Here is a 27,543-nt window from a genome sequence, read left to right as displayed (position 1 = left end):
GGTCAGTAACGACTTTAAACGCACGGCCATAGAGGTAAGGCCTAAATTTCATAGTTGCCCACACAACCGCGAGGCATTCCTTTTCCGTAGTGGAATAATTTGTTTCAGCGCGGGAGAGCGTGCGGCTGGCATACGCAATGACCCTTTCCACGCCAGCTTGGTGTTGTACGAGTACAGCGCCAAGGCCGATGTTGCTGGCGTCGGTGTGGACTTCGGTGGCAGCGTCTTCATCAAAGTGCGCAAGAACAGGGGTAGTTTGCAGTCGTCTGCGCAGCTCCGCAAAAGCCTCCTGCTGCTCGGCAGCCCACACGAACTGTGTATCACCCCGCGTGAGGCGGGTCAGGGGTGCGGCTATCTTGGAAAAGTCGGCGATGAAGCGGCGGTAGTACGCACACAAACCCAGGAAACGTTTTAAACTCCTCTTCGTGGCAGGAACGGGAAATTTGGCGACAGCGGCAGTTTTGTCGGGGTCTGGCCTAACGCCTGCGGCACTCACAAGATGACCGAGAAACTTCAACTCTTTGTAGCCAAAGTGGCACTTCTCGGGCTTGAGCGTCAAGTCAGCTGACCGGAGGGCGTCTAATACTGCGCGAAGGCGTTCGAGGTGTTCTCCAAAGGTTTCAGAGAACACGACAACGTCGTCGAGATAAACTAAACAGATTTGCCATTTGAGGCCGGCGAGAACGGTGTCCATCATGCGCTGAAAAGTAGCCGGCGCTGAACATAGGCCGAATGGCAGCACTTTAAACTCATACAGTCCATCTGGGGTGACAAAAGCTGTTTTTTCGCGGTCCCGCTCATCGACCTCAATCTGCCAGTACCCGCTCTTCAAGTCAATGGAGGAGAAGTACTGGGCACGGCGAAGCTTGTCGAGCGAATCGTCGATACGGGGCAGCGGGTAGACGTCTTTTTTAGTGATGTCGTTCAACTTTCGATAATCAACACAGAAGCGAAGGGTACCATCCTTTTTTTTCACCAGCACGACAGGGGACGACCACGGACTGTTGGAGGGTTGGATGACACCATCACGAAGCATCTCCTGAACCTGTGTCTGAATCGCTTCACGTTCCGTCGTTGAGATGCGGTACGGCTGCTGGCGTATAGGGCGGGCATCGTCGGGAGTAATTATGCGGTGCTTCACAAGAGGCGTTTGCCGAATTTTCGATGATGTCGCGAAACAAGCACTGTATTTTAGAAGGAGAGAACGCAGATCGTGCTGCTGTGTTTCCGAGAGATCTGTACTAATATCCAGACGATCAAGGGATGGGCGCACATTTTCAACTTCTTCGAACGTAAAACATTCAGAAACGTCCGCTAAGGCGTCGGCGAATGCGATTGCAGTAGCGCGGAAAAGATGGCGGGGTTCGTTCGTAAAGTTAGTCACCAGGAGTTTAGATCGGCCGTTACGCAGATGGATGAGACTCCGCGCCGAGGTGACGCCGTGGGTGAGCAAAAGGGACTGGTTGCCCTCAGCGACCGCCGTTCCGTCACGTAATTCATCGCAGTTAACAGTCACAAAAACACTAGAACGTGGCGGAATAGAAACGCTCTCGGCAGAAATTCGAAGAGGGGGACGGCTTTGGCGGTCTGCGGTGTCAGTATCATCAGCTTTCTCGGTCGAAAAGGTCACGGTGCGCTTCCGGAGATCGATAATGGCCCCATACTCCCGGAGAAAATCAGCACCAAGGATACAGTCGCGGGAGCAGTCAGGTATCACAAGGCAGCTGACAACAAACGTGGAGTTGCGAATTTGGACTCTCGCCGTGCACTGACCGCTCGGAGTTACGACATGTCCGCCAGCGGTTCGAATCTGCGTGCCAAACCATGGCGTCATCACTTTCTTTAGAAGCGCCGCTAGCTTCCCGCTTAAAATCGAAAAATCAGCACCAGTGTCTACCAATGCGCTAACCTTATAGCCGTCGAGGAGCACGGGTATATCCAGCGGGAGTCTGTCTTCACGTGTACGAACTGTCGTCGGGGCCGTCAAGTCGCGGTCACTCACAGGTCGCGTTGTCGGGGGGTCTTCGTCGCGTCGATTTGAAGCGGCCTCGCCCCCTGAGGTCGCTGTCTTTAGTTTTCCCGGCTCGGACTAGGCGACCGTCGCTGCGCCATCCCGGATGAGCTGGGCTGCGAGGATAGTCGGTGTGGAGACGGAGATCGTGACTGTCGTCTAAAAGTTGGCGCCATGCGCTGCTGGGCTACGTAGTCCTCAATATCCCGGGGTCGTTGGCCTAAAGGAGGGTTACGCATGTCGATGGGGAAACACTTCAGTCCCAGTTGTCGATATGGGCACTGTCGATACAGGTGACCAGCTTCTCCGCAGTGGAAGCACAGGCGCTGCCGATTTGGGGCACGCCACAGGTCTGCCTTTCGCTGGGGTGGTCGGCGGTTGTCGATGTACGGCTCGGGGTGGGCTAAATAAAGTGAGCCTTGGTCGGGTGGCAGTAATTGCGTGGAATCAGTCGGGGGACGTCGCAAGATTTCCGCATACGTTGGCCGACAGGCCTCGGTGGAAAAGGATGGCGGGTTAGCAGCTGGTACCGAAGTGCTTGCTGGAGTTCTTCTCGGACAATACTAGCGACAGAGCTGACCGTCGGCTGGGGAGCACCGAAAAGCTTCTGGAGCTCTTCGCGCAAAATGGAGCGGATGATGTCGCGAAGAAGATCCGGACTAGCCCCGAAGGCCGAAGGCGGCTCAGTGAGCGAAGCGGCGAGTACCGGCCTGTCGTAGGTCGCAGACCGCTGCTGGAGCATCCTTTCCATCGTGATTGCTTCCGAAACAAACTCGGCAACTGTGCTCGGCGGGTTGCGCACGAGCCCAGCGAACAGTTGTTCCTTAACGCCGTGCATGAGATGGCGTACCTTTTTCTCTTCGGGCATGGCCGGGTCAGATCGTCGGAACAGCCTAGTCATGTCCTCCACGTACATGGTTATGGTCTCGTTCGGCATCTGTATTCGAGAGCGCAAGGCCCTTTCTGCTCGTTCTCGGCGATCCGGGCTGGTGTAGGTGTCCAGGATGCAGCGGCAGAACTCGCGCCACGATGTTAGCACGCCTTCACGATTCTCGTACCAAGTACGAGCGCCATCTTCCAGGCTAAAGAAGACGTTCCTGAGCTTTGCGGCGTCGTCCCACTGATTAAATGCGGCGACCCGTTCAAACTGGGTGAGCCAGTCTTCGACGTCTTCCGTCTGACAGCCGTGGAAAGCCTTAGGCAGTCGTGGGCTCTGTAGAGTGTAGTACGTTGGAGTTTGCATGACAGGTCGAGGGGCGGCTGCGGTGGTGAATTCCAACGGCCCGTGCTCAGGTGGTAGGCCTAGGTTCCTCCGGCTAGCGCGGTGAACAGGAGTGTCGATTGGCACAGGACCTAAATCCTGGGTATGCGGAGGAGTGCGGGACATATACTGGGATCGATACCCCGCACCTCCACCAAAATATGTCACGGACAACAGGGCTAGACTTGACTAAAACGCCGGGACGAAGCTGTACCAGCAGGCGAAGTTCGGCACACAGCACGCGAGAGTCAACTTCAGTGTCCTCTTCTTTCAGGCGCAGCAAGAACATGGGGACACCAGGTGGCATTATATATATATATATATATATATATATATATATATATATATATATATATATATATATATATATATATATATATATATCTTCTTTCATTTGTACATACCATGATCTTTTTCTTCCTCTTGTACATACCATCACCATCGTCCCGCGGCGCCGGCTCCGGCGCGCGCTTGGGTTTTCTCCATCAGATTAAACGCTGACACAGCATACCTTGCCTTGCCTTCACGACCTTGCCGTCTGGACCTGGCCTTCTTTCACAAGTGGTGGAGGTGAAATTCGATCCCCTTGCTGCCTTGTGCCCTGCCTCTCGCTCGAGCTACGTTCCGGTCGCCGTTTAACAACTACCATCGTCATGTCAACCGAGAGCAGTCCCGACCCGGCCGGACCCTCTACCTCGGCTACACTACCGCCTCCGATGGTGCCCACACGACAACGCGACCCGCCGCTGTTCGCTGGTCGTCGCGACGAAGACGTCATGACTGGCTTGACACTTATGAACGCTGCAGTGCCTACAACCGGTGGGATGATGCTTTGAAATTTTTGAACGTATCTTTCTACCTTATTGAAGTCGCCAGAAATTGGTTTAATAACCGCGAGCCCCACACCACAAACTGGCCCACCTTCAAGCAGCAGTTCCGACAGTACTTCGCCGACCCGGCTGTTTGGACGGAGATCGCAAGGAACAAGCTCGCTACCTGCCGTCAAGGTGCCGATGAGTCCTATGCGTCATACATAGAGGCCGTGCTGGCACTCTGTCGGCGTATCAGTCCCACCATGCCGGAATCTGAACGTGTACACCATGTCTTGAAGGGAATCAATTCAATGGCTTACACCACCCTAGTTGCCCAAAATCCATCAAGTGTTGATTCCATTATAACGACCTGCCAACGCCTCGACCACCTAAAGTCCTCCCGATTGCAGCCCGGCTTCATTACTGCCCCGACCTCTACTGACCTCGATCTACGAGCCATGATTCGAGCGATAATCCGCGAGGAGCTCCAAGCCATCAGCCCTTTCTGCCGGCACGGGTGCGATCATTCGTCTCCTCCTTCTAACGATCGCCGGCCTCCGCTACATTATTAAAGAAGAGTTGGCCACTATCAACCACCCTGTCACACCTGAACCTCCTGCACCTCGCCCAGCACCGACTTACGCTCACGTCGCTGCATCCCCTCCTCCTTTTGTTCCCCCACCCCAAGCACCACCCTACAACCACATCAACGCCATGACGACGGCTCAACCGACGCCACCCTATTACGCACCTTGTCGCCCCTCTCGCCCAGTGTGCTATTATTGTGGAATTCGAGGACATATATCTCGCTTTTGTCGCCGACGCATTCAGAACGAGCGAAGTGGTTATGACGCCTTCGAAAGTGACATACCTGCATATTATCAGCGACGACCAATTCCCAGCCAACCTCGTCGATTCTCTCCACCGCCGGTATCCTCGTCTGAACCAAGTGGGGCTCATGTATCCCGACGCCGGTCCCCTTCCCCATACCGCCGCTCTATTTCGCCACTTCGACCAGCAACAACTGTTCCTGTCCGTAATTCGGAAAACTAAGCGATGCAGTTTCCGGAGGAGAAACTGCACTTTGCGAACTTACAAAAAGTCCTCCTCATCGCCCGTATAATATGATTTCCGTTTTAGCTGAAGGATTACCGGTCGAAGCTTTGATTGACACAGGAGCTGATACGGGACGGCCTTCTTATCGACAGTCGTATCCGAAGTTCTTCGTGCGTCATCGACCCTCCATAGGACAACCTCAAGCTACCATCCCCAGACTAACGGTCTGACTGAGCGATTTCACCACACCCTATCGGATATGCTATCCATGTACATCACACCGGATCATCGAAATTGGGATACTGTTCTACCATTCGTCACATTCGCCTATAATACTGCAGTACAGCGGACTACCGGTTACTCCCCATTTTTCCTCGTTTTCGGCCGTCCTCCCACTACAATCCTCGACACTTCCTTCTTCTCTACGCCCGACTACTTCTCATCATTACCAGCCCAGTTTTTATCCCGTGTGGTCAGATACCGTCATCTTGCCCGCCTCAACACAGAAGCGTGCCAGCAAGCCCACAAGAGTCGCTACGATTCGAAGCATCGCGTCGTCTCTTTTCGTCCTGGTGACGAAGTACTGCTCTATACACCACTGCGCACCCCTGGCCTTAGTGATAAATTTCAGCACCGCTATCTTGGTCCCTACAAGGTAATCAACCAAACTTCTCCAGTAAACTACCAAGTCACACCTGTTGATCCCCCAGCTGACCGACGCCACCGTGGAACTGAAATTGTTCATGTATCTCGCTTGAAGCCGTTTGTGCGCCGCGGTACATCGGTTGGTTAGGAGCGGCCAGGATGGCCGCTTCCGACCCCCCGGGCAGATTGTGTGAGCCCTCCACGGATCTTCTTTCATTTGTACATATCATGATCTTCTTCTTCCTCTTGTACATACCATCATCGTCGTCCCGCGGTGCCGGCTCTGGCGCGCGCTTGGGTTTTTCTCCATCAGATTAAACGCTGACACGGCATACCTTGCCTTGCCTTCACGACCTTGCCGTCTGGACCTAGCCTTCTTTCACAATATGTATATATATATATATATATATATATATATATATTTGCAAGAAAAATATAGCCTTCCAATCACCCCAAAAAAATGGATTATAGCAAAATTTTGGCTATTGGAGCCAGCAAGTTCAGCTGTACACTGTGATCACCGTAAAACAATAAACCTTCAGCCCTGGATCCAGTTTTCAAGTTTACCGCACCTTTAAATCCTTCCGGGTAAAAAATGAAGAAATAGATGAAAAAGATAGCACAACATGCGAGAATCGAATCTTTGACACTACAGCCAATAGGTAGCATATCTGTCTTTGTTTAGCTGTTCTCTAGACAAGTGGTGTACCTTTGGCGAAACGCGACGAGGGACCTCGTGAGCGAGAATCGACAGCTCGAGCATGTCACCCCATGCTGGATCAGGATCCAGCCTCTTTAGTAATGGCATGTTGGTTCCAGCGTACTCAGCCCTGAGACGAATGTATAGCTGTCACTTTAGAACTATGGAGCCCCGCCGCAGTGGTGCAGTGGTTAGGGCGCTCGACTTATCTGCCCAAGGACGCAGGATCGAATCCCAGCCTCGGCGGCCGCTTTTCGATGGAGGCGAAAAGCAAATTTCCCATGTTTTGTGCGCTGTCAGTGCAGGTTAAAGAACCCCGGGTGATCGAAATTTCCAGAGTCCTCACCTACGACGTCTCTCATAGCCTGAGTCACTTTGGAACGTGTAACCCCATAAACCAAACCGAACTTTAGCGCGATAAACTATGCAATGGATTTGGTATCAGCATTTCTTCTCGCCCCATGAGCAACACTTGGCTGACCTGATTCTTTAGCGTTGCCAGCTCATTAAACTTACACAACAAAATTATATTGACAAGAGTTACTGTAAAATCCGAACATTTTTAAAGCGTACTTCACGGGAACGCCGGATAGGCTGAAGTTTCAGAAACCCTATGAGAATTTCCAAATAACCTTCTGTAGGAGATATACGCGCAGCGAGAGCATAATTGGGGGAGGGGGAGGCACTAGTATAGCAGTGATGCAGTCCTCCTCTCCGTGCTGTGACGCGGACGCAGGTAACCGAAAGCTCGAAAACGAAACTATACCACGAACGTGCGCGCGAGCTCCTTTTATGGATGTATTTCTCAATCTGGCTCCAAGCCCTTATTTCAGACCCGCTCATCTTCTTTACTGAAATGGCCTCTAAGTCTAAGGCCTCAGGAGTGAAGGAACAAAACAGCCGACTCTGATTTTGACAGAAACCGAACAGAACAGCCAGCCGTGGCTCCACGCGCTGCGGTCAGGCGCGGTCTTTTATTATTGCGAAATCAATACTACGCCAGGTCTAACCACTCGTCGCGTGGTCCGCAGCCTGTGGAAGGGCCTGCCAGAAGATGAAGAAGAGGAAGAACGCTCGGTCACCGGCAGCTAATGCTTTCGCTCCATATTCGGTTCAGCAGCGTTGAACCCTTCTCAATTTTTTTTTTCGCGTGTCCGCGCGCTAGCCGCGCTCTTGGAGCAGCCAGGGGAAAGCGGTACAGGCCAAAAGGAAAATTAGAGACTTTTAGTTTAACGCTGACGCTTACCGCGGCGGTCTACCGCTACCGCGCACCGTCAGCACAGCACACGCTGATTGGTCCCCGCGTGCGGCGTCCGCCGAAATTTGACAAGAACGTGGCGCCATCTGTCGCCATTGGGGTGATCTCCGCATGCGTACTGACCCTCACGCGGTAGCGGTAGGCGATAGCGGTAAGCGGTAGCGCTAAACTAAAAGCTCTAATAAGAGAAAACTATTGTGCGAGGCGAAGACGGACGCCGCAAACGCCCGGCTAGAGCGCCCGTGTGCCATTTCTACGCTCGCTTACTACAAGCTGTTTCTGTGCGCGCAGCGCATCATGGGAACCTTAAAGGGTAGAAGCACTGGTGCCTGTTCACTTTTTACGCAAGCCCGTTCCCTGCGTTCACAGACAACGGTCAGCTGCGTCGATGCACAACGAAGTGATGCTCTGTGGGGTACTACATTTCCGTTTTACTATAAAACGAGCGAATAGTGGCCATGGCGGCTGTCGCAAAGACCATCAACTGATTTATTTCATTAAGATACGAAGCTCTGATTAGAAACGCCACAAATTTCCACCGCGATTTCTGAGGAGCAAGAACTTTCCTGATTATCGGATATTATTGGATGTTTGTTCGGGACTTAATTCGAAAGGAAGCGCGCAGTAAAACTAGAATCTAATTCTTTTCACAAACTATTCGAAATTCAACATACTTTGAATCCATACATCTACTCTTAGTGACAGAGTCCTGAGAGGAGTGCGAAGCCAACGTTAAAAAGGGGCGACTTCTGTTTCCCTCTCGTCAAAGTTCTTCAATGACATTTTGGTGCAGGTGTGGCGTAAATGTCTGCAAAAACTCGATTTTGTAACGGCACGTACCAGAGCTCTTCGTTTGGTTGCGGTTTGGCGCGAATGACGCAGTTGTTCCGCCATTGACAAATGAGCACTGAACGCGGTAGCAGGCGGGGATCGTTCCGCGTGAAACCCATTTGCGGTCAGCCGTAGCAACTCATTGAGATCCCTCTGCGTGAAACCTATAGCCATTGGCCTTAGGAAACCACTCAAGCCGCTGTGCGTGAAACCCCTTTGCGGTTATCCGTAGCAAACCATTTAGACGCCTATGCGTGAAACCTCTATCCGTTTCGCCTTAGCAAAAGCTGTTCGATATTATGTTTTATCCCCCTTAATTCACAGGACATTTCATCATCTCTCTTCACCGTGACACAGCTGGCGCTCTTCCAGATGCGACGAACCCCTCCGTATGCATCCCTACAGTCGCATCTGTTGCGTTGACAGCTAAACTGTCTCCTTATTAAGGAGAAAGCCTTTAATGGCTCATACTGTCGTGGAGACAATGTGTCCCGCTTTTGCGTCAGCTGACTGGCAGAGGCGGGATGACGCCATAGAGGTCTCGACCAATCACAAAGCACCATCACAGTATGCGCGAATGCGTGCCTTATTAGGCCATATGTCAATCAATTATCAGTTACTAATTAATGACTGAATAATTAATTAGTTCATGGCTGGTTAATTAATTCATTAACTAATAGCCGGCTAATTAAGTAAGTAATTACTACATTATATGATTCAGTAGTTGAGTATTAAAACAACTACTGAATAAATTATTAAGTCAGTAAACACTGACTAACTAGCTAATTTACGAATAATGACTAAATAAATTAATTACGAATTAGTACCAGTTGCGTAGAAGAATGCGGCACTCAGGCTGTCGCCATTCACTACTTTAGTCGCCAAAGTCCCTCGTAATTTTTGTTCTTAAATCGGAGCGTATACGTATTTCCCATATTGTTTGCTGCCTACTCTAGCTGCGGTCGAGCGGATTGCTATTAGCGTCGATGCCAAAAGCCATCCTAATGTCATACGTGACGGATACCCTAGTTTTCGTTGAATCGATCTCCCTTGCATCTGAGGCAGTTCGTGTGTGAAGAACACCAGCACAAAACTATAAGGCGTGCCGCATTTTCATCCGCATAGTTACCACGACATCCTGCGCCACAAGCTACAGATCGTCGCTGTAGGAAACACCTTGACGAAAGCGTAATTTTCCAGCTGAAATAAAAACCTCACCACAAAATAAATAAGGCGATATAAGTTCAAGATTGATATTACAACTAGTGACCGCTAGCCCGTTTCGAATGTGCTGCACTAGAGACGAACTTCAATTGAAAGCTTTCTCTTCTGGGTTCTTTTTTTTCTAAAATAAGAATTAGGGTTTTAATTTCGAGTTTTCAGAAACTAATGCTAGTCTAATTCTGCGTTCCGGATCGCTGAAGTTGCGGGAATCAATTATAGCCTCGGTAATTAAAATTTATGGCTACAATTTCTTGCATTTAGTCAGTTCATGCATCAGGCACTCAGTTCCCCAAGCTGGAGAAAATGGTGATGGCGAGAGGACGAGACAGCGTGTCGGCGACGGAAGGCTTACCTGTCGGAGAAGGTGGCGAACTTGAAGCGTATCGGATATCCGAGCTTGCGTATGCGTATGGTATCCAGCATGCCCGAGTAACGGAGCTGCTCCAGCACGACGGCCAGGTCGAACTTCATGGGTGCCTTTTCATTGTTGGGCTTGATACATCTGACGAACCAAGGGTTGCACCTGCAACGACCGACACAGAGGGCGCACATATAAAATGCATCACAAATGGGATGCTTCCTAAATAGCTTTGGCAACGAAAAAAAAATATCTGGCTATTAGACAGCGACATGGAACAGGTACCACATGCACAAAGTGCAGCACTTTTTCTTCGCGATTTTCATGTGTGTGTGCGTCGGGGGAGGAGGAGGGAGGGTCCGCGCGTGATAGAGAGAGAGAGAGGGGGAGGGAGCTAAATGTAACAAAGTTTACAAAAATGCGAGATGGATGCGAGAGTTGGACTGTGAAGAAGGCTGACCGCCGAAGTATTGACGCGTTTGAATTGTGGTGCTGTCGGAGACTCTTGAGAGTTCCTTGGACATACAGAAGATCAAATCAGTCGATATTGTCGACCATAAACCCTGACTGCTCATTGGAGGGTCAAATTCTAAAGTTTAAGCTCAGCTACTTTGGTCATCTGATGAGAAGAGAGGAGTCGCTGGCGAAAGATTTGATGTTGGGAAAGGTTGAGGGTCACCGGAGAAGGGGTAGGCAGTGAACGCGATGGTTAGATGGCACCCTCGAGGCGCTGCAGATGAAGTTATGTGATGTTAGGAAGATAGTGAGAGACCGGAAAGCGTGGCGTGATATGGTCCATAGGGTCACGAAGAGTCGGACACGACTGGACGACTGAACTGAACTATATAGCCCTGCAAAGAAACCAGCTAAGACCTGTTCCGGGTCACTTGGCATAGTCTGCATTATTATTTTTTTTTTATTCACGAAAGTTAAGTAACTACTAAACACCATAAATAGCTGTTTTTAATCATTGGCTTCAGAAAAAAAAGTATCAATGCAAAATTTGTAGATCTTCTCGAAAAGTGGCTAGCTACGTTGTTTCCACCAAGCTAGAGTTAATGCAAATTTTTCACCAGTCATAAACGATACCTGGCGCAATAATGAAGGCGTAATGGCGGCGCCACTTTAGTGTACCGTCCCCAAAACATCTCAAATAACAAAATCTCATTTTCTATGCAGTGTTCTCCCCGAGGAAGCTTTGTGCACGCACTTCGCGAATGATTAAAATGACGCCTTGTTACCTGACACCTTATGTGAAGGCCAATAAATAGAGCTACGTAAATTGTAGCCTGATGGAAACAATGTAGGTAGATTTTTGTCGAGGCGGTATTCAACACTGATATTAACCGTTTTTCATCAAGCCGATAATTTAATTAAACACTAATTAATGTTTACTGATTAATTAAACTCAATGAAAAAGATATTTCAAATTATGATAGGCGACTCGGAACAGCCCAGAGTTGGTTTCACAGTGGTAGAGATAATCGTAGTACTGTAAAACTCCTCTAAATATCCAGCTAATTGACTAAAACCCACCACTTAACTTTTGTTATCGGAGTTGGGTGGTTAGTCCAAATGGGGAGTTCGAAGCCATGTACAGTACGGTCTAATGTTAAAGAGAACATGAGGCCGCGTTGCTGCCGCGCTTTACAAAGCACTCCCGAGAGAGCCAACGGTAGGCCACGCCATCCCATGTTCCTTTACCAGTGGACCGTACTGTACAAGACGATGCCATAACAGTTTCTGAAATGAACAAAAACACATTTTCTAAACGCCTGAAGCGTTTCTTCATCGGACGATGTTTTCTTCGTGAAATCGAAACTGCGGGCAAGAGACACGCAGGAAGCTCGGTACAGCAGCGATGACGTTCGATAATGACGTACGCTGTGCCAACAGCGCTCTGTTCGAACTGCAACATGTATTGTGCCAAGTCACGTACAGTATAGTCCAGCGTTAAAGGGAACATGAGATCACGTGGCTACCACGCTCTGCAAATCCTGAAAGAACCGAAGACAGACGGTCGCACAAGGCGCATGCGCAGTAAGCATGGCTGGCTGCTCTTCCCGAGCATGCACATGGTGCCACCTATTCTCGCCAGATGTCAGCGGCAGCGCATTAAAAAGTGTTTAGACCACGCGATCGTACGTTCCCTTTAACAGTAGACCGTACTCTACACCCTTTAGCTTAGTCAATGCGAACTGAGCGCTCGTTATTTTTTGGCAGCGATGGAGTGAAACAATGGTCATGAGATGTAATAGTAGAGCAAGAAGTTTGAATTCGGCACTGTAGCCACTGCATCACGTCATCACCGAACGTCGCATCTGTGCTACACTTCTTCGCTCAGTTTCAGTTTCGTGCAGAAAAAGGCGTCGGCTTTCCTCGAGCAACAGGGCTTTAGAAAAAGAGTTTTTCTTCGTTTCAAAAACTGGTATGGCGTCGATTTGTTCGCGGCTCCGAACTCCCCATTGAGACTAACCACCGAATAAATGCGGTAATTAAAAGTTAATCACTGAGTTCTTGCTAATTATCTGGATAATTACTTCACTACCATCCTTTCCTGAACTCTGCTATCAACCCCGCCCACCGCATCTCTGACCGCACAAACCATGAGAATACTGTCTACGCTCTGTCCCTGCATGGACATCTGCACATTTATCATCCTTTGTTAAGGCAGCAAAGGATTGGAATGACCTGCCAAATGCCATCGTGTATGAAACCAACCCATCATCATACAGATCATCCATCGAAAGTTTCATCTGCTGGATGTATACCCTCCCTCATGTAATACCCCTTCAACTGGGCCTTTCAGGTATTCGTAAATAAATGAATAAATAATTTGGAGGAGTTTTGCACCAAGTTCCGTCAACTGCAGCAGAAATTTGCTCCTGCAAATCGTTCCTTCCATTTGTTCCTCTGCCCTTAAGGGTATGGCGCGACAAAGACTAGTATCTGGCTCCCCTCAAGCATCTCGTTCACCTCCATGCAATGTGGTACTTGTTTGACTGCTATAGTCGGATACAATCTAAATCTGCCTTAATCTCCACACACAATTCCTCTGTGATAGAAAGCAGTGAACTGTTAAAACTTTTTTCGTTTAACTGAATAAGAGCAATAACCATCAGACCAAATTAAAAGCTCAAGAATTTCGATATCTCTGGCTTGTTTTGTTCAGTAAAATATTAAAGCTGATCGTGTTTACTGTACAGTGAAGTAATACACACACCGCGGACCACTGCCCATAGTTAGCAAACTGCTTTTTTTTTTTTTCTAAGTTGTATCCTATTATTAATCTCTCAATCTGTGCGTCTGTTAATTCACACATGCTCATTAGTACGCAGTCGTGAGAGTACATTTCATGTGAAAGACCACGAGAGAGATGTAAATCTTCGCTTCAAACGACCCGTAAGGGTCTGCTTGTGTGGCATACAGGTGGCGTGAATGAGAAAAAAAGCGTTAAAATTTTTCGCGCCACTCTACCAAAACTTAACACGCCCACACCGAAAACGATCGGTTTTCCCCATTTTAAATCAAAGTGTAGTTTGCTAACTGAAATCCGTACCCGAAAATTCGATGTCGAAGCTTGCAGTTTACTTTCGAAATCTTTACTTTTTGGCGACACCTGTGCCTTTTATATTGGTCTTTTACAGAACTCACGTAAGCTCCGTTTGGACAGAGTGTGGCCCTTTTCGAGAGAAAGGAAAAGCAGCTAGGTTCTGCGCATTCTACTTAACGCCGACGGCTTTTCTCAGAGATAAACCGTAGTCGACAGTTTTCACATTGAATGAGGCCAGCAGGAGCCGCACTTACTGTGCCATGGCCTCCACGAGGCTTTGCAGCGAGTCGTGGAAGCGAGCTGCGACTGTGGGCGCCCGGGGCTTCATGGTAACGAAACGGCCGTCCGCCTTGCTCGACGTCTTGCATGCCTCGGCCGTGGCGCGGCGCCACTCGAACATCTGCGACACCATCTGTCGACCGCGGGAGAGAAGGACAAAGACAGACGCGGTGTTAGCAGCAGCCGAAGACACACAGACAGCCATCTCGGATGTGCAGGCTAACCGCCCACCAAAAAGCTTCAAGGCAACCATGAGATAAATATAAAAAGAAATCAACAGCTACTGACACCAAGAAAAGATGTGGAATTCTTTTTCTGAAGGTAACCATGAGTCGCTCATTAAATTAAATATTCGTCAATTTGAGAGATCCTGTCGTTCAAATCGTTCATCCTTGTGCAGGGAAAGTAGAAAAAGCTTCTTTGGATTTCAACCTCTTTTTAGCCGAGCTCTCTATGGTGAGAAGGAATTTACGTAATAATAAATGCAACTAAAGAATATTTATAGAATGAGGGGTAAAAAGGGAGATATAGACACACTTCGGGAGTTCTATAGAGATAGCTATGACGTTGGATGTGGGTATATTGCAGTCAGCTGCACAGACAAAGGGAAATGACTTCAAAAAGAGATAATGAAGTGGAGACCATGACAAGAAACTATGCCTTCATCTGAGCAACCAGGCAAAGAGCCAGAGACAGTGAGGCTTCGAGATGTCGACCCAACGTAACAACGAAGAGGCGCGCACTCACCGGCAGTTTAGACGAGATGAGAAGCTGCACTACGTCGGGCCGCAGGGTGTCCCTGTTCTTGTCTAGGAACCCTTCGACCGAGTACCACACGTGCCCCGCGTAGTGGCGCACGCCGAACTCGAGCGAGGACATGCGCGGCCGCGAGTAGAGCTCGTCCAGCGCATGGTTGTAGTGGCACTTATCCAGGAACGAGGCGTCCGTCGCCTTGGGGAAGTTGGACTCGTCGTCCAGCAGCGCCAGCAGACCCAACGGTCGTTTGGCGATCAGCTGCAGCGCCCCCTGGTTGTCGCAGTGGCTGAGTGGCTGCCAGCTGAGACGCTCCCGGCTGTACTCGGCCTGCTCGAGTTTGAACACCTGGCGGATCTGGAACTGCTGCAGCGCCTCGTTGGCGTAGTTGATGCACAGCTGCTCGAGACTGTTCTCCTTCAGGTCCTGTTTCGAGTCCACAACGGAAGAAAACAGGGCGGACGATGAAGAGCGGTACGGTGCACCAGCATGTGCTGTATATAGGAGAAATCTTAACCATACCTGCTGTATGGTCGTTAAAAACACTGGACCTGTGCTGTGGCCGCACATTCTAGCGAGGCTTGTGAGCATAGATTTCTGAACGACTGAAATCTGCTTACGCGCTTAGGACCCTTCAACAAAAAGTTGTCAGTATACAGGGTTATCAAGTTTTAAGGGAGAACAAGCGAGAAGATGACCGGTGCATCGCAGTGCCAGTGCGTCCGATACGGCAGACCATCGAAGCAAAGTAGTCGATGAATCGAAAAACAAGCTCCATGTCGCACTGCGCATGCGCGGCCGTGCTTCAACGCTTTACCCGTTCGGGCGCAGTGCCACTCAGCGAAGCGTAGGCCACGTGGTCACGTGTTCACCCTAAAAGCGGACGAAAATGTTCGTCAGTATGATGGTAACGAAGTGGTAAACAGCGCTTCTGTTCACTTATTTTCCTGAGAGCATGTCAGGTTACATGGTGCGAACTAAAACCTTGATTGTCGTCGTCATTACATAAATCGGTCCAGATAACACTGTGCTGCGACATTCATCAAAGAGCAAAGACACGTACCTCAAAACCGAAGATATCCAGGATGGCGATGTGCGTGGTCCTGGTGGTCTCCCGCTGGCAGACTGCCTGGTTCACACGCCACACCAACCACGAGAAGAGGCCGGAGTAAAGAGCTTTCGCAACGGCGTCCCTGCGGTCGTCGCAGGAAAGCCCTTTCAGTGGCATTCTCTTTTCACGGAACCAATTGGTCGCTTCCGAATTTAAGATCGAAAGTGCTCAGATGCGTGTGTGCGTCGAGTTAAACACGCCTCTATGTGTCGTACAAAACATGATTGTTTCAATAACACCGATGTTTGGGCCAGTTGGTGATGATCCATATTAAAACCCATTCGCAGCACGAATAAAACAACAAGAAGAAAACAGCAGCATTCGTCCTGTCGTGTGTTTTCTTCTTGTCATTGTTTTATTCGTGTAAATATGATTGTTTCGTACAGGCCGCTGGATGAACGCGACCAAAAGTGTTTCAAATGTGCCTCAATGCAAACTGACTGCTCAAAGTACGGTAGGGAGATATGCAGAGGAAGAGTATCGCTCCGTTATACCGCTTTACAAATATGACCAAATGTGACACTTTATTCCGGTGCGGATAATTCTACGGCTAAACCGTAAACAAACCACCCGCGCCTTTCTTAAAATTGTTTTGACTGTTCATTTTCTCGATAAAAGCTTTTTTTCCATCCCAATTCGTTGCAGTCAGAATGATTACCTACCCTTCTGGTTAACACATATTTATATTTTTGTTAACAAACGAATTACTCCAACTTCCGTCTCCATACGGCACTAGTGCACCCATTGTACCCGTAGCAGAGACAGCTCCACTCCAAGCTCCCTTTTCTGGCGATTCATTGTCCATGGCCTCAATAAACCGTCACCTTCCTCAATTTGAAGTACCTATGCAACTCACCTGGCGTCCAAGGCTTGGTCGATATTCAGAGGCGTTGTGAGGCGTTCTCCACGTGCTTCCTGTGAGTCAAAAACATTCAAGTCAAGGACATTCTTCAGCAATACAAAATTTGCGTTTATCAGTGAGGTGGTACGTATACTCGAGGACTGAAAAGAAACACGGTATCCTCACCGTTGTCTTGGTCGTGAGAGCGCTGAGGATGCCGTCTTCCGCCAGCTGCAGGAGGTGAGACGCCCAGCGTACCTCGGCCTCGCTGCCCACTTGGACGCCTTCCTGGCCGTGCTTGAGCTGCATGCACGAAGCAACGCAGGAGCCTCATTGCGTGTTTCGTGTTTTGCACTGAACAGCGTACGAAAACACGCCATAAAAGCTGGCATGTCCAAGTGCACGACGTTCCAAAGTCGTTCGCACTCGGTAACGCTGTTGCAGCTTGAAATCACAGTGGTAGAATGGTGACGACTTCATAGCTTTTCCATGACTTTTTTTTAATTCATTTTCACTTCTTTTTACTTATACTCTACGCTCCTGCTCTCCGCACGCGTCAGTGACAATGGCCCACTTGATGCCAGCCGGCAAGCCCATGTCAGTTCTCCTTGCCACTAACCTAGCTTACCTACCATAGTAATGTTTCGGCTAAAGTGAAATCAGGAAGTTTTCTTTTTTTCTTGATAATTTAGCCCGTAAAGTAATTTGTAACAAGGCGGGAATAAGCGACACACGAATGGAAAAATTCGACTAGTGCTCACGGGCTTCCGGTGGAAGTAGACGTTTCCGAGGTGCAGCACGGCGGCCAGGATGCGGAAGATGGCGTCCTGCTCTTCGGAACTCATGCCTAACACCTGCATGGCCGACAGCAGCGACCGGAAGTCCTCGGAGTCGTCCTTGCACGCCATCTCGATGGCGCCACCCTGCGTGCAAGAGTAAGTACAGGCTCTCTTCTGTGCCTCAAGCACTGACGATCGGCGCATCGAACTAGAAGGCGAAGCGCTGTAATAGCGCTGTAATACGAATAGTTTTAAAAAACTTGTAGATGGGCTAGATTGTTACCATGCTAGGAATGCCGTCTGAAGCGGTACGAATAGAATGAAGGTTTTATTTGGAGCACGTCCATAACATGCGTGTCGAACCAACACCGCAATGAACTGTTTAGCACTGCAGAATCGTCACGCTCATTTAGAACTAATAACAAACGTGGAGAAAGAAATGCAGCCTACAAGCTAACCGCCTCTGTGGCTTTCTTCCGATAACTGTTAGCGCAATACCATCGATCGGTTCGTTTTTAATAAACCACGCCTTGAGCTCCTGTTGATCTGTGCTCTGCAACTTCTGCCTCGCTAATTCTCGTACACCGCCTCATCTGTTTTCAAAACACCAGCTAACTGTTGACCGATGTGAAAAGCGCGTTCAAGCGACTGAGATGCAAAAACCCACGAAGCCAAATATCTTTTCCGTGCTCAGTTTTGCTGGAGGTGTGCAATCTGATACAAAGCTTGTGTAAATTATTGCGGATGTCCTCATTTATGTGAGGAATATAGCAACCAAATTAGGCGAAAGTCATGCCGGCCATAGCATGTTGCAAAAACATGAAGGTATGTTTTTCCTGAAGGAGGAAAATTAGCCATTTCTTGAGGAAGAGGGAGAAGGGGGAACATACCTGGTTGAGGTAGAAGTACTTGTCAGCCGTCTGGAGACCATACTTCTCCTTGTCCTTGTCCGAGAGCCCGGCCAGTAGTTCGTAGAAGACGTGGTAGTTACGCTCCTCGGACGCCTGTACGAGGGGGGGGGGGGGGGGGGGGGGCAAAGATATACGGACATCAGGTATAACCTTGACCCTGTCATTGTACGACGCAAATAAGAAGTAGCACCGGACATCGATAGAGAATACAGTTGAAACTCGATTTAACGAAGTTGAGGGGAGCCGTGAAAAAAGTTCGTTAAATCGGGACAGATCACGGAATTGATTTCGTTATTTCGAGTTAGTCAAAGCATTGAATTCTATGGGTGCCTGACGGGGAATTACAATATATTCGTTAAATCGGGTTTCGTTAAATCAAGTTTTGACTGTATTTATAAAGATTAAGGAATCCTTCTTGTAACCAGCCTACAAGAACCATAATAAATGTGTAAAGCGAACTATAAGTAAAATAGGCGGAGGCGTACCTTTGGATCGGAGGCTCACCTGGGTAACGATGCGCGATTTCTCGAGCAGGTAGTCGGTGGTGTTCGCTCCCGTGATGACGCCGTCCCGGAAGAAGAGGCGCAGGTACTTTCCGAAGCGCGACGAGTTGTCGTTGCGCACGGTCTTGGCGTTGCCGAAGGCCTCCAGGAGAGGCGACGCCTCGAGGATCTGCTCGGTGACCAGGTTGCTGGGGCTGCGGTTCACCGCGGCCAGGTACTGCAGCGCCAGCTTGGTGCTCTCCGTCTTGCCCGCGCCGCTCTCGCCGCTGCAACCGCGATCACGTGACGCACAAGGCAAGGTGAGCGTGCATACTGGAACCTCCACAATAATCATCAGCATCAACGACTACGTCACAAGCTAGTTCACATTTTTATGCGTGATACACGAAAGCCAATGTGTTATGTGCAATAGCTTATAAAGGCCGTATAGTTAACATTATCGGATTTCTCGAGCAAAATTAATGAACTAATTAATATACAATGTGCAGAAAGTAGTGCAATATTATGAGACTCGGTAAAAGCTGAAAAGAGTAACTATGCAGATATAGATGTGCGTTAAGACTAATATTTATAAGAGTGTTGAATACCACGTTTGTTTGTTTTGTTTTGTTTTTTACTTTTTGCCGATCTTTATTTAAAATCCTGCCAGAGATACGTTCGCACGGTCTTGCACAGGTGCATATTGCACAGAAAGACGGACATTATGTACGTGAAATAACTCGAAGCAGTTAATTAACTAAATTTAACTAATGAACTTCTTGATTTTTTTTATATTAGCGGCCAATATTATATAACGAAAGTGAAGGCCATAAACAAAAGAGCTTAGTCCTGTTTGTAAATTTTTTTATGGGCAATGCTGTTCGAGATATTTAGCGTCAAAATATGTATTTTTAGCTCACAAAGCTGACTTCCCACACTACATTTTTAAAATTGCGTTGCTCGCATGCTATTGTCGCGGAAATCATATTCACTGCTTCAATGGCATAAAACAAACAAAGGAACGCCAACCTGCATTGCGGGTAGCCAGGTTTTCGAGCTGTAAAACGCATTTTTGGCGTTAAATATTTCGAGTTGCATTGCCAATAAAGAACATTTAAAAATTGTACTCAGATTTTACGTTGACGGCTTTCATTTTCTTAATTAATGTTGGCCCCTAAAATGAAAAATAAGGAAGTTAATGTTAATTCATCAAATTAATTAATTAACTGCTGAGCTCCTCCTTTCTGTGCAGTCCACCTGCCCAGACCACACTGACGCATCTTTCCCGGGGTTCAAAATAACTACCTGTAAAGAGTTAAAAAGACACCCGGCCGGTGTATTTCGCATTCCCGCGATGTACAGGACAAGAGCAAGTATACAATAACCCAACTGAAAGAACTATTAGCACGCAGTTAGGCGTTAGGAATTGAAGAAGTGTAAAAAAAAAAAAAAAAAAAAAAAAAAAAAAAAAAACAACTTGAGAGTAGCAAGCATGTAGGTAAACATTAAATATAAAACAAAGGTTTTTCTTCGAGATCTGACATTTGTCTGCCTTGCTTTATAAACTGCGCTCTCCTTCCACTGGTCTGGTCTGCGCGTTCAGTTCGCTGCCAGACCCATTTGTTCCAATTAAACTTGAGCTCGGATGTCATGAAATCATTTTCGTCGCTCCCCTCACCTGATGACGATGACCTGGTCCTCGCTGTCCTTGCTCATTTTCGAGTAGGCGGCGCTGCTGATGGCGAACAGGTGGCTGCGGAGACACGGCACACACGCGTCTCGTTTGGTAGAGAGAAATATAATTTTACCAAACGACTTCAAGCTTACGTAACTAGGCTGTTCAAATTCATGTCACTGACATACGAAGCTCATTTAAGAGTGTCCAGCCTAGTCCTGTACTGGAGCGCAGTATACAGAATGGGCTCGGAAGAAACTGAACAAGTTGTAATCAAATTAGCCGCTGGCAGCGTCGACGCGTAGGCAACGCCAGAATAGATCAAACAGATTCGTCTCCTCTTCTGAGGCAAATTAGCGTCGTATATTTTTGTATTCTTACGTCTGCCCCTCCAGTTGTAATGTCTTTTACGTGAATCCGGAATGCAGACATGATGCTGCTGATGATGCAGACATGGTGATGCAGACATGATTGCTGCTGTCAGCATTTGTTTACATTACTAGGTACTGGATGTGAATAAAATTTGATTTGATTTGATGATCGCACCACCTTTGGAGGGTCAGCCGTAAACGGGAAGATAGAGCCGGAGCTGGGCTTTTGAACGCAGAGACCCATCTACGACGGCACAAGGTTCTTTCTTTTTTTTTTTTTTTCCCTCATTAATAAAGTTTTCTCTCTTAACAGAGAAAGGAACGAAAACGCGTGCCAAGGTATTATGAGAGTGTAAAAATTGAGCATGTGTTCTGGACCGGCCGTTCATCCTTATCTGGACAAGTGAAACCATTTGGCTCGGACCTGTAAATAGATGACCCGTCCTCCTGACGCTGGATCCCAGCAGGTTACACATTGGCTCAAACATGTTTCTAAAAAGTCCCATGATGTGCGGTGCTGAGTTGAAAAATTAAACATAACTGCAGATGAGTGAACTCTATTTTTGGTTTTATTATTTTTTCGCTGGCTATCAAGACTCGCATAATTTAAAGCAGTGAGCACCAGCACCGAATTCAAGAAGAATAAGCATACGAGGTCTGAAGCCATGGCTTTTTTTTTTCTCCCCCTTTTTATTTTATTGTACAGCTGCATCCCACAAAACACTCCTCGCAGCGCCTGTACTGAGTCTGATGCCGAGTTACAGCGGTATCGAAATGGTCTGAAAACTCCGCGCGCAAACGAAAGAAGAGAAGGACCTGGTCAAAGAAAAAGGAGCAGACTTTAAAGTTTTTAGGGTCACTCTCCTTTTCCGCGTGGTGCCAGCATTGCACTGTCTTTGCCAAAATATATACAGCTCAAGGGGTTTGCTTCCCAGCACTGTGACACGACCCCGGGAGGTATCTCCTGGAGTACCTAAACACTAGAAGACGGGGAACAACCCTTCTAGTAACCTGCAATGTTGTGAGAGCTATACAGATGCGCAGCTAGCCCCGTTACAGGGTTTAGAAACAAAGCACCTGACCTATTTATTTTTGACAAAAACTGTACACATAAGAGGCGCTTAAAACAGCGCAAAAAGCGCGATGTCCTGATATTTTTGCGCTAATGCTGAGCTTGGAGAACAGCGCACAAGCATTGCAACTCTCCAAACTCAAGCATTGAATGATGCACAAACTGTGCTGTTTAAACAAGCTCCCAAACTTGTGCTGCCAGGGATATTCTGTGCTCTAATATCAGTGCACTTTGGCTTATTATCGACTACGCAAGCATCGCGGCGGTTTCTGAACGCAGACTGTCCTAGTATATTACCGCACAATTATGACCGTTGTCTTACAAAAGTTAGCTAGCTGTAGCATACTGCTTCATTATCAGAGCGGATGGCGCGAAAAATGTGGTGCTGTGGAAAAACTTCCTTTTTTTTATTCGCAGAAAAGCGACTAAAAGCCGCTTGTTGCGACATTTTGCAAAAGTCGCTAGTCGCAGAAAAGCGACTAAGAAACAACACCCGCACAATGAGCCAACTTAACACCCGAATGGAACAAATTTAAGAAATTCAAGCGCTCTGAACACAATTTGCCGTTTCTTTCAAAACTTTTCCCGCAACCAACTATAGGCATACCTGTCTTAAGCTGTATCCGATCCGCGGCGGTGCTGACTTGAACCACGAGATTAATAAGATATCTCACCACGACACAAAGATGATCCCATCTCGCACCACTCACTCGGCTTCGCGCAATTTTTCGCACGTGTTCAGGTCACGTCTTAAAGTACGGTCACTCGATAAATACGCCCAGGAAAGCAGAGGTCCCATCCAAAACTACAAAAGCACCGCGAACGCTCTCGAGGCAAGCACTGGTCGAGCACGGAAAGGAAAAATACCATCTCTGGAAAAGTGCCTTGCCCCTTCGGCCGAACCCGTAAGCACAGCTATGCAAACCGGTGTGGGGGGAGAGGCCTCTGACCCGATGGCATAGCTGAAGGGAAGCGGGCGCAACGCTCCCCCTCCCCTCCAGCTCCCTAACTCTACCCGCTCAGCGACACGCGAGCAGGGAAATAAGAATGGACACAGTTCCTCTCTCCCTTCAACCACAAACGAAGTTCCCATGAAAGAAGGTAATCGGGCAGCCACGGTTCGGCTATGCATTCCATCTTTCAAGGGAGGAGGCTACCGGGGCTGGGAAGAGGAGAATAGCTCTTGGAAGATGTGAGAAAAATATGTAAAAAAGAAACCGGCCACCGAAGACAGGTGTAAAGAAAACAAACATTTAGAAAAGAAGCCAAGTGGATAGTCTCAGGAATAGTGCAGTCGTGCAACCTGTCGTTCCGATTTTTTTCTTCTCTTTCTAAGAATGTATAACTGAGTTTTTGAACAGCTTGGGCCGCAAGACTGCGTACGAATGACCGCGGATAGTTCGGCGGTGTGGTTGAAGAAGAGTTTCCTGTTTTTCTAGTTTCCTGTCATTCTCTTACAGCGTACACGAGTGGGAACCAAACATCCCCAAATCAACTTAAACCACTTTTCCGATAATATTTTCATTCTGAATTACAAGCCATCTGCTATAAAGTTCCAAAATAAATCGTCATGTAAGCCCGAAAAGAACGACGCGCTCTCCGCCTGTCACTAGCTTGATGCTGTCCCGCAAGAGATCACGAGAAAGGCTTCAAGCTGCCGCAAGTTGCAGCTTGGCAGTTGTTGACCCGTGGCTATGACTCAAGACCAACGCGGGAATTTCAAATTATCGCTACCTACATCGCACCAATTTTGCACGTCCATCGAATACGTTAGTTGTCGTGGGCGCAGGAACATTTCTACATAAGATGTTGCAGCAGAGAGAAAGTTTAGACCATGGTAATATCCCAAGTCCCCACAGAATCTCATGGGACTCTCCACTGTTTCCCAATATCGTAAATTTAAGATATCCTTTTTCAGTCACGCGACGCTCTCTATATTCGCGGTTAACAGATGGCGTCACTTTCCACATTCCCGAAAAGCTGGGCATGAGCGGGCACAAGAGGAGGCCACCTGTCCTCCTTCTACACACACACATACACACACTCTCTCTCTCTCTCTCTCTCTCTCTTGCTATCTCTCTCTCTCTCTTCACATCATCGAACCTGCGCCAAGTATCCCAGCAACGGAATGCTGACAGACGTACGCTTACGTCGCTGTCCGGCATTTTTTCGTTTAGTTTACAACAGGAGTACAGCCATTATTCATACATTCCAAGGGGTGAAAAGGGAAGTCCACTACTTACGGTGGCAGCGTCCCCAGTATTTGTCCCTGGTACTTGTTGACCACGTCAACACCGTAGACGTCGAACATCTTGTACGGGTTCACCGCCACCAGGATGCTGCCTGTGTACGTCTGCGGAATCAATGTGACGTGGGTGACACAATTGTTGTTGTCGATACCGAAACGATTGGAAGGAATTAGGCTCAAGAAATGTACCAGCAACAAGTGACAAAAGGTAGCCAATCAGGTCCTGTTATAATGTGCGACTTACTGGCGCGAACAAAGAATGAAAAAAAAGCATGAAAACGCGAGACAAAAACATTTTTCTGGCATTCTTTTTAGAAAACACGCAGCAAACTTAGAGCTGCATTACATAGGTTCAATCGAACCCCTCGGCAACCAGGTGTATTCAACATTTTCAGCATTTGTGACTCATTTCGTCTTCGCCTTCCTCTCCACGAACACCCCCTGAATAATCTCATGCGATACTTTTAGCGCAAACTTGTCTTGGAGCATTACATGCGTTACAAAGGATGCAGCGAACAGGAGGGTATGCCCTAACAAAATCAGATATTCATAATAATTAGCAGTAGCAAAATAATAAGCTCGAAACCTCGACTAGTAGATCTCTTTTCAGTCAAGTTGGACACGCAACAATAATACTCCTTTCATTCACGCGTATATTATACGTAACCCAGAGGTCCTGCAAAAGAGAGTTCGGCAAGTTGTTCTGCTTACGCCGAAATTGTTTCTCCTTTTTTTTTTCTTTTTCCGAGGAAAAACTAAATGGAGACATGAAGCTTGAAACTGAACCGAGAGAACTGAGAGACGTTATATAGAAATAAAAATTTAACACCTCCCCTTTATTAAGTGAACGTGGACTTTTTGATGGTACACTCTTCCGCTTCTGTTCACCACTCAGTTCTTGCTGGTATGGAAGATGGGCGCCTATTGTACGCGTTACCTGACCGGTTCAAGCCAAGGACCTCGTGTCACTGAATTGTTGCGCAAGATTAAGGGACGCATGAAGGTTGCGTGTTGTGCGCTCAACGAAGAGGTCACCAATGCAGTCACTAACAGCCAATCCAGTTCCCCACCGGCTGCACACTGAAAGACTATAGACCTATGACAAAAGTACATCGATAGGGCCTTAGTATAAAAAGATAATAATAAAATAACGCCTCTCGGGCTAAGCACTAATCATTCCAAACTATCATTTCTGCTGTGTTACTTCCTTTTTTGTTTTTGTTCTATGAGTCTGGCACTCGCATAGGACCAGAAAGGAGAATGGGGAAAGAAGAAGGAAGTCGGAGGTGCAATTGATTAGTCGATCGTATTATACGATGAAAGGGGCTGGTCTAAGAAGCCTGGACCTGAAGGAACGTCAAATTCGTCACAGTTCTTTCAACTATCTAGTACTTCTGCCACGTAAATATCTTCTTTAATTTAAACCTTCAATCCAAGAAAGAAATATTATTGAACACTGTTAGTACAGGCAACAACAATTCTTTTAACATGTCTCCTCTGCACAAGTACAAATACCAACAAAGTGTTTTTAACTGCATTGCAAAAATAAAAGCACTCGTTCCTGTGTGCGTGCTGGCTGTTCCATTTCTTACAACAGCTACATGTACAGTCGCGCCCGGTATGACCTGCAACGCATATATAGTTAGTTGGCAGCCGTAGTACGTATGTACGCCTTCAGAAAAAACAAATGAATTATACCACGTGATAACCTTCGAAAAAACTGTACCGATTTGATTACATACTGCACACAAACTTGGATCAGCTTCAAGTTACCGAATTACTTCATCGATGACACTTTCGCGTCAACTTGTTACATGTATATGACACTGAGCGTGACAGCTAGGCAGGTTATTTCATTCCCCTCCGTTAGGAGTTTATATGCCCGCCCAACCACTCCTATGAGTGTCCACGATTCCTTAGGCAGTTCGTGGAAAGCCCATGAATCGTAAACGACAATCATCACTACACCGTAAACGCCGGCGGCCTCTCGTGATGTAATACCACTCCATTGTGCTCCCGAAAGCTAATGCATCGAATGGAGGTCACCTGCCAGTGTGTTACCTGTCTCTCTATGTGTGTCATTTTGGTGATTGTTTGTTTCTTGCCTTTTTGGTTGCCTTCAACAGCAGCCTGGCGACAGCGCCAGGAAGTCCGGAAGCCCAGGCGACTGCCATTGTTTGCAACCAAATGGCTGCGCCAACCCGCTGTGTGCGGAACGCGACCACCGAAAGCGACGCGCGCCCGAAAGAGACGGGAGACAAAGAGGCGCACCCCGAGAGCACGCATGCGCAATGGTGCGCTGTTAACGTTTACGACGCGAAGGGACACTGGAAGCGACCCTATAGAAAAATGTTTTATTCTAAGTCAAATTCGGCTGGCTTTCTTTTTTTTTTTTTCCTTGTCAATTCGTAGACGCCTGCTAAACAGTAAGAATTTGGACCTGGAACCCCCCCCCCCCCCCCCCTTCAACCTCTCATTAGATCGATCACAACTCGTTACGTTCATGACGGAGTTGTAGGGAACCCGTGATCGGAGACTGGAAACAAATGTCAGTGTGGTCTATAGCCTCAGAGATCGGCACCCAGGAACGGTGCTGACGTCATCGTGGCTTGCTTGTCACATCGGCTGGTGGTGGCGATTCCTGCATCTCATTTTCTTTTTCTTTTAATAGCTTCTACAAGTATCGTCTGCAGAGAGAGTAGCTATTTGTAATTACAATGCTGTAATCCACCAATTAAGACCAACGTCAGTGCAAAACTACTTTAGAAGAACCTCCCAAGGTGGCGTATAATTATAATAAGGGAGTACGTACTCGTTAGCGTCCACCTATGTGCACCAATGCGGCTAAAAATAAAGCTATACAGTTTTCACGGAAACTTCATATGTGAAGAAAAATTCGTCCTGGCCATGGATTCGAACCCTGGACTATGTCGTCTCCGAGACAGTCGCTCTGTGAACTACACTCGCCAGAGTGGCTATAGGAGATGAAACGGCGAGGCCCAATTGGTCAACAACTCGGAGCAAGAACGGCGTAAATCCTATGTGGTTTAGGAGAATCCCCCAACATTGTGTAAATTGAGTAATTATTCACTATCTCCAACCCAACCGCCAGCCATGCGGCCCGTAAAGGAGTTTTACCCAACTGGCTGCGCCTGGATTGACACATTAGTATCACTCACAGATCAGGATCCCTTAAATTTTTCCCCCCATATTTCCACTTCTGCCTGTAAATGTGATAACTACACAAAAATGTGGCCATTTGGAGAAGTAAGCACCAGCACCAAAAATTTCCTTTCCTCCTCTACGGGAAAT

At 47.8% G+C, this 27,543-nt stretch overlaps 1 protein-coding gene across 1 annotated transcript in view; it reads right to left on the bottom strand.

The window, feature by feature from the left end:
• Window positions 1–27,543, bottom strand: part of Myo10A (unconventional myosin 10A) — a 158,108-nt gene that overhangs the window by 100,738 nt on the left and 29,827 nt on the right. The window contains exons 5-15 of the mRNA XM_084604073.1: window positions 24,227–24,336; window positions 20,544–20,618; window positions 18,888–19,152; window positions 18,363–18,476; window positions 17,455–17,616; window positions 16,880–16,996; window positions 16,709–16,767; window positions 15,805–15,934; window positions 14,736–15,167; window positions 13,964–14,121; window positions 10,151–10,321 (exon numbers count right to left, since the gene is read on the bottom strand). Coding sequence (XP_084460199.1) covers window positions 10,151–10,321; window positions 13,964–14,121; window positions 14,736–15,167; window positions 15,805–15,934; window positions 16,709–16,767; window positions 16,880–16,996; window positions 17,455–17,616; window positions 18,363–18,476; window positions 18,888–19,152; window positions 20,544–20,618; window positions 24,227–24,336 — 1,793 coding nt within the window. The remainder of the gene's footprint in view (window positions 1–10,150; window positions 10,322–13,963; window positions 14,122–14,735; window positions 15,168–15,804; window positions 15,935–16,708; window positions 16,768–16,879; window positions 16,997–17,454; window positions 17,617–18,362; window positions 18,477–18,887; window positions 19,153–20,543; window positions 20,619–24,226; window positions 24,337–27,543) is intronic.

This window comes from Amblyomma maculatum, chromosome 5 (assembly GCF_055883805.1).
Source record: "Amblyomma maculatum isolate TAMU_Amacu chromosome 5, ASM5588380v1, whole genome shotgun sequence".
Taxonomy (NCBI): Eukaryota; Metazoa; Arthropoda; class Arachnida; order Ixodida; family Ixodidae; genus Amblyomma; species Amblyomma maculatum.
Note: the sequence above shows the minus strand (reverse complement) of the source record. Positions and strands in the feature narration are given on the sequence as shown.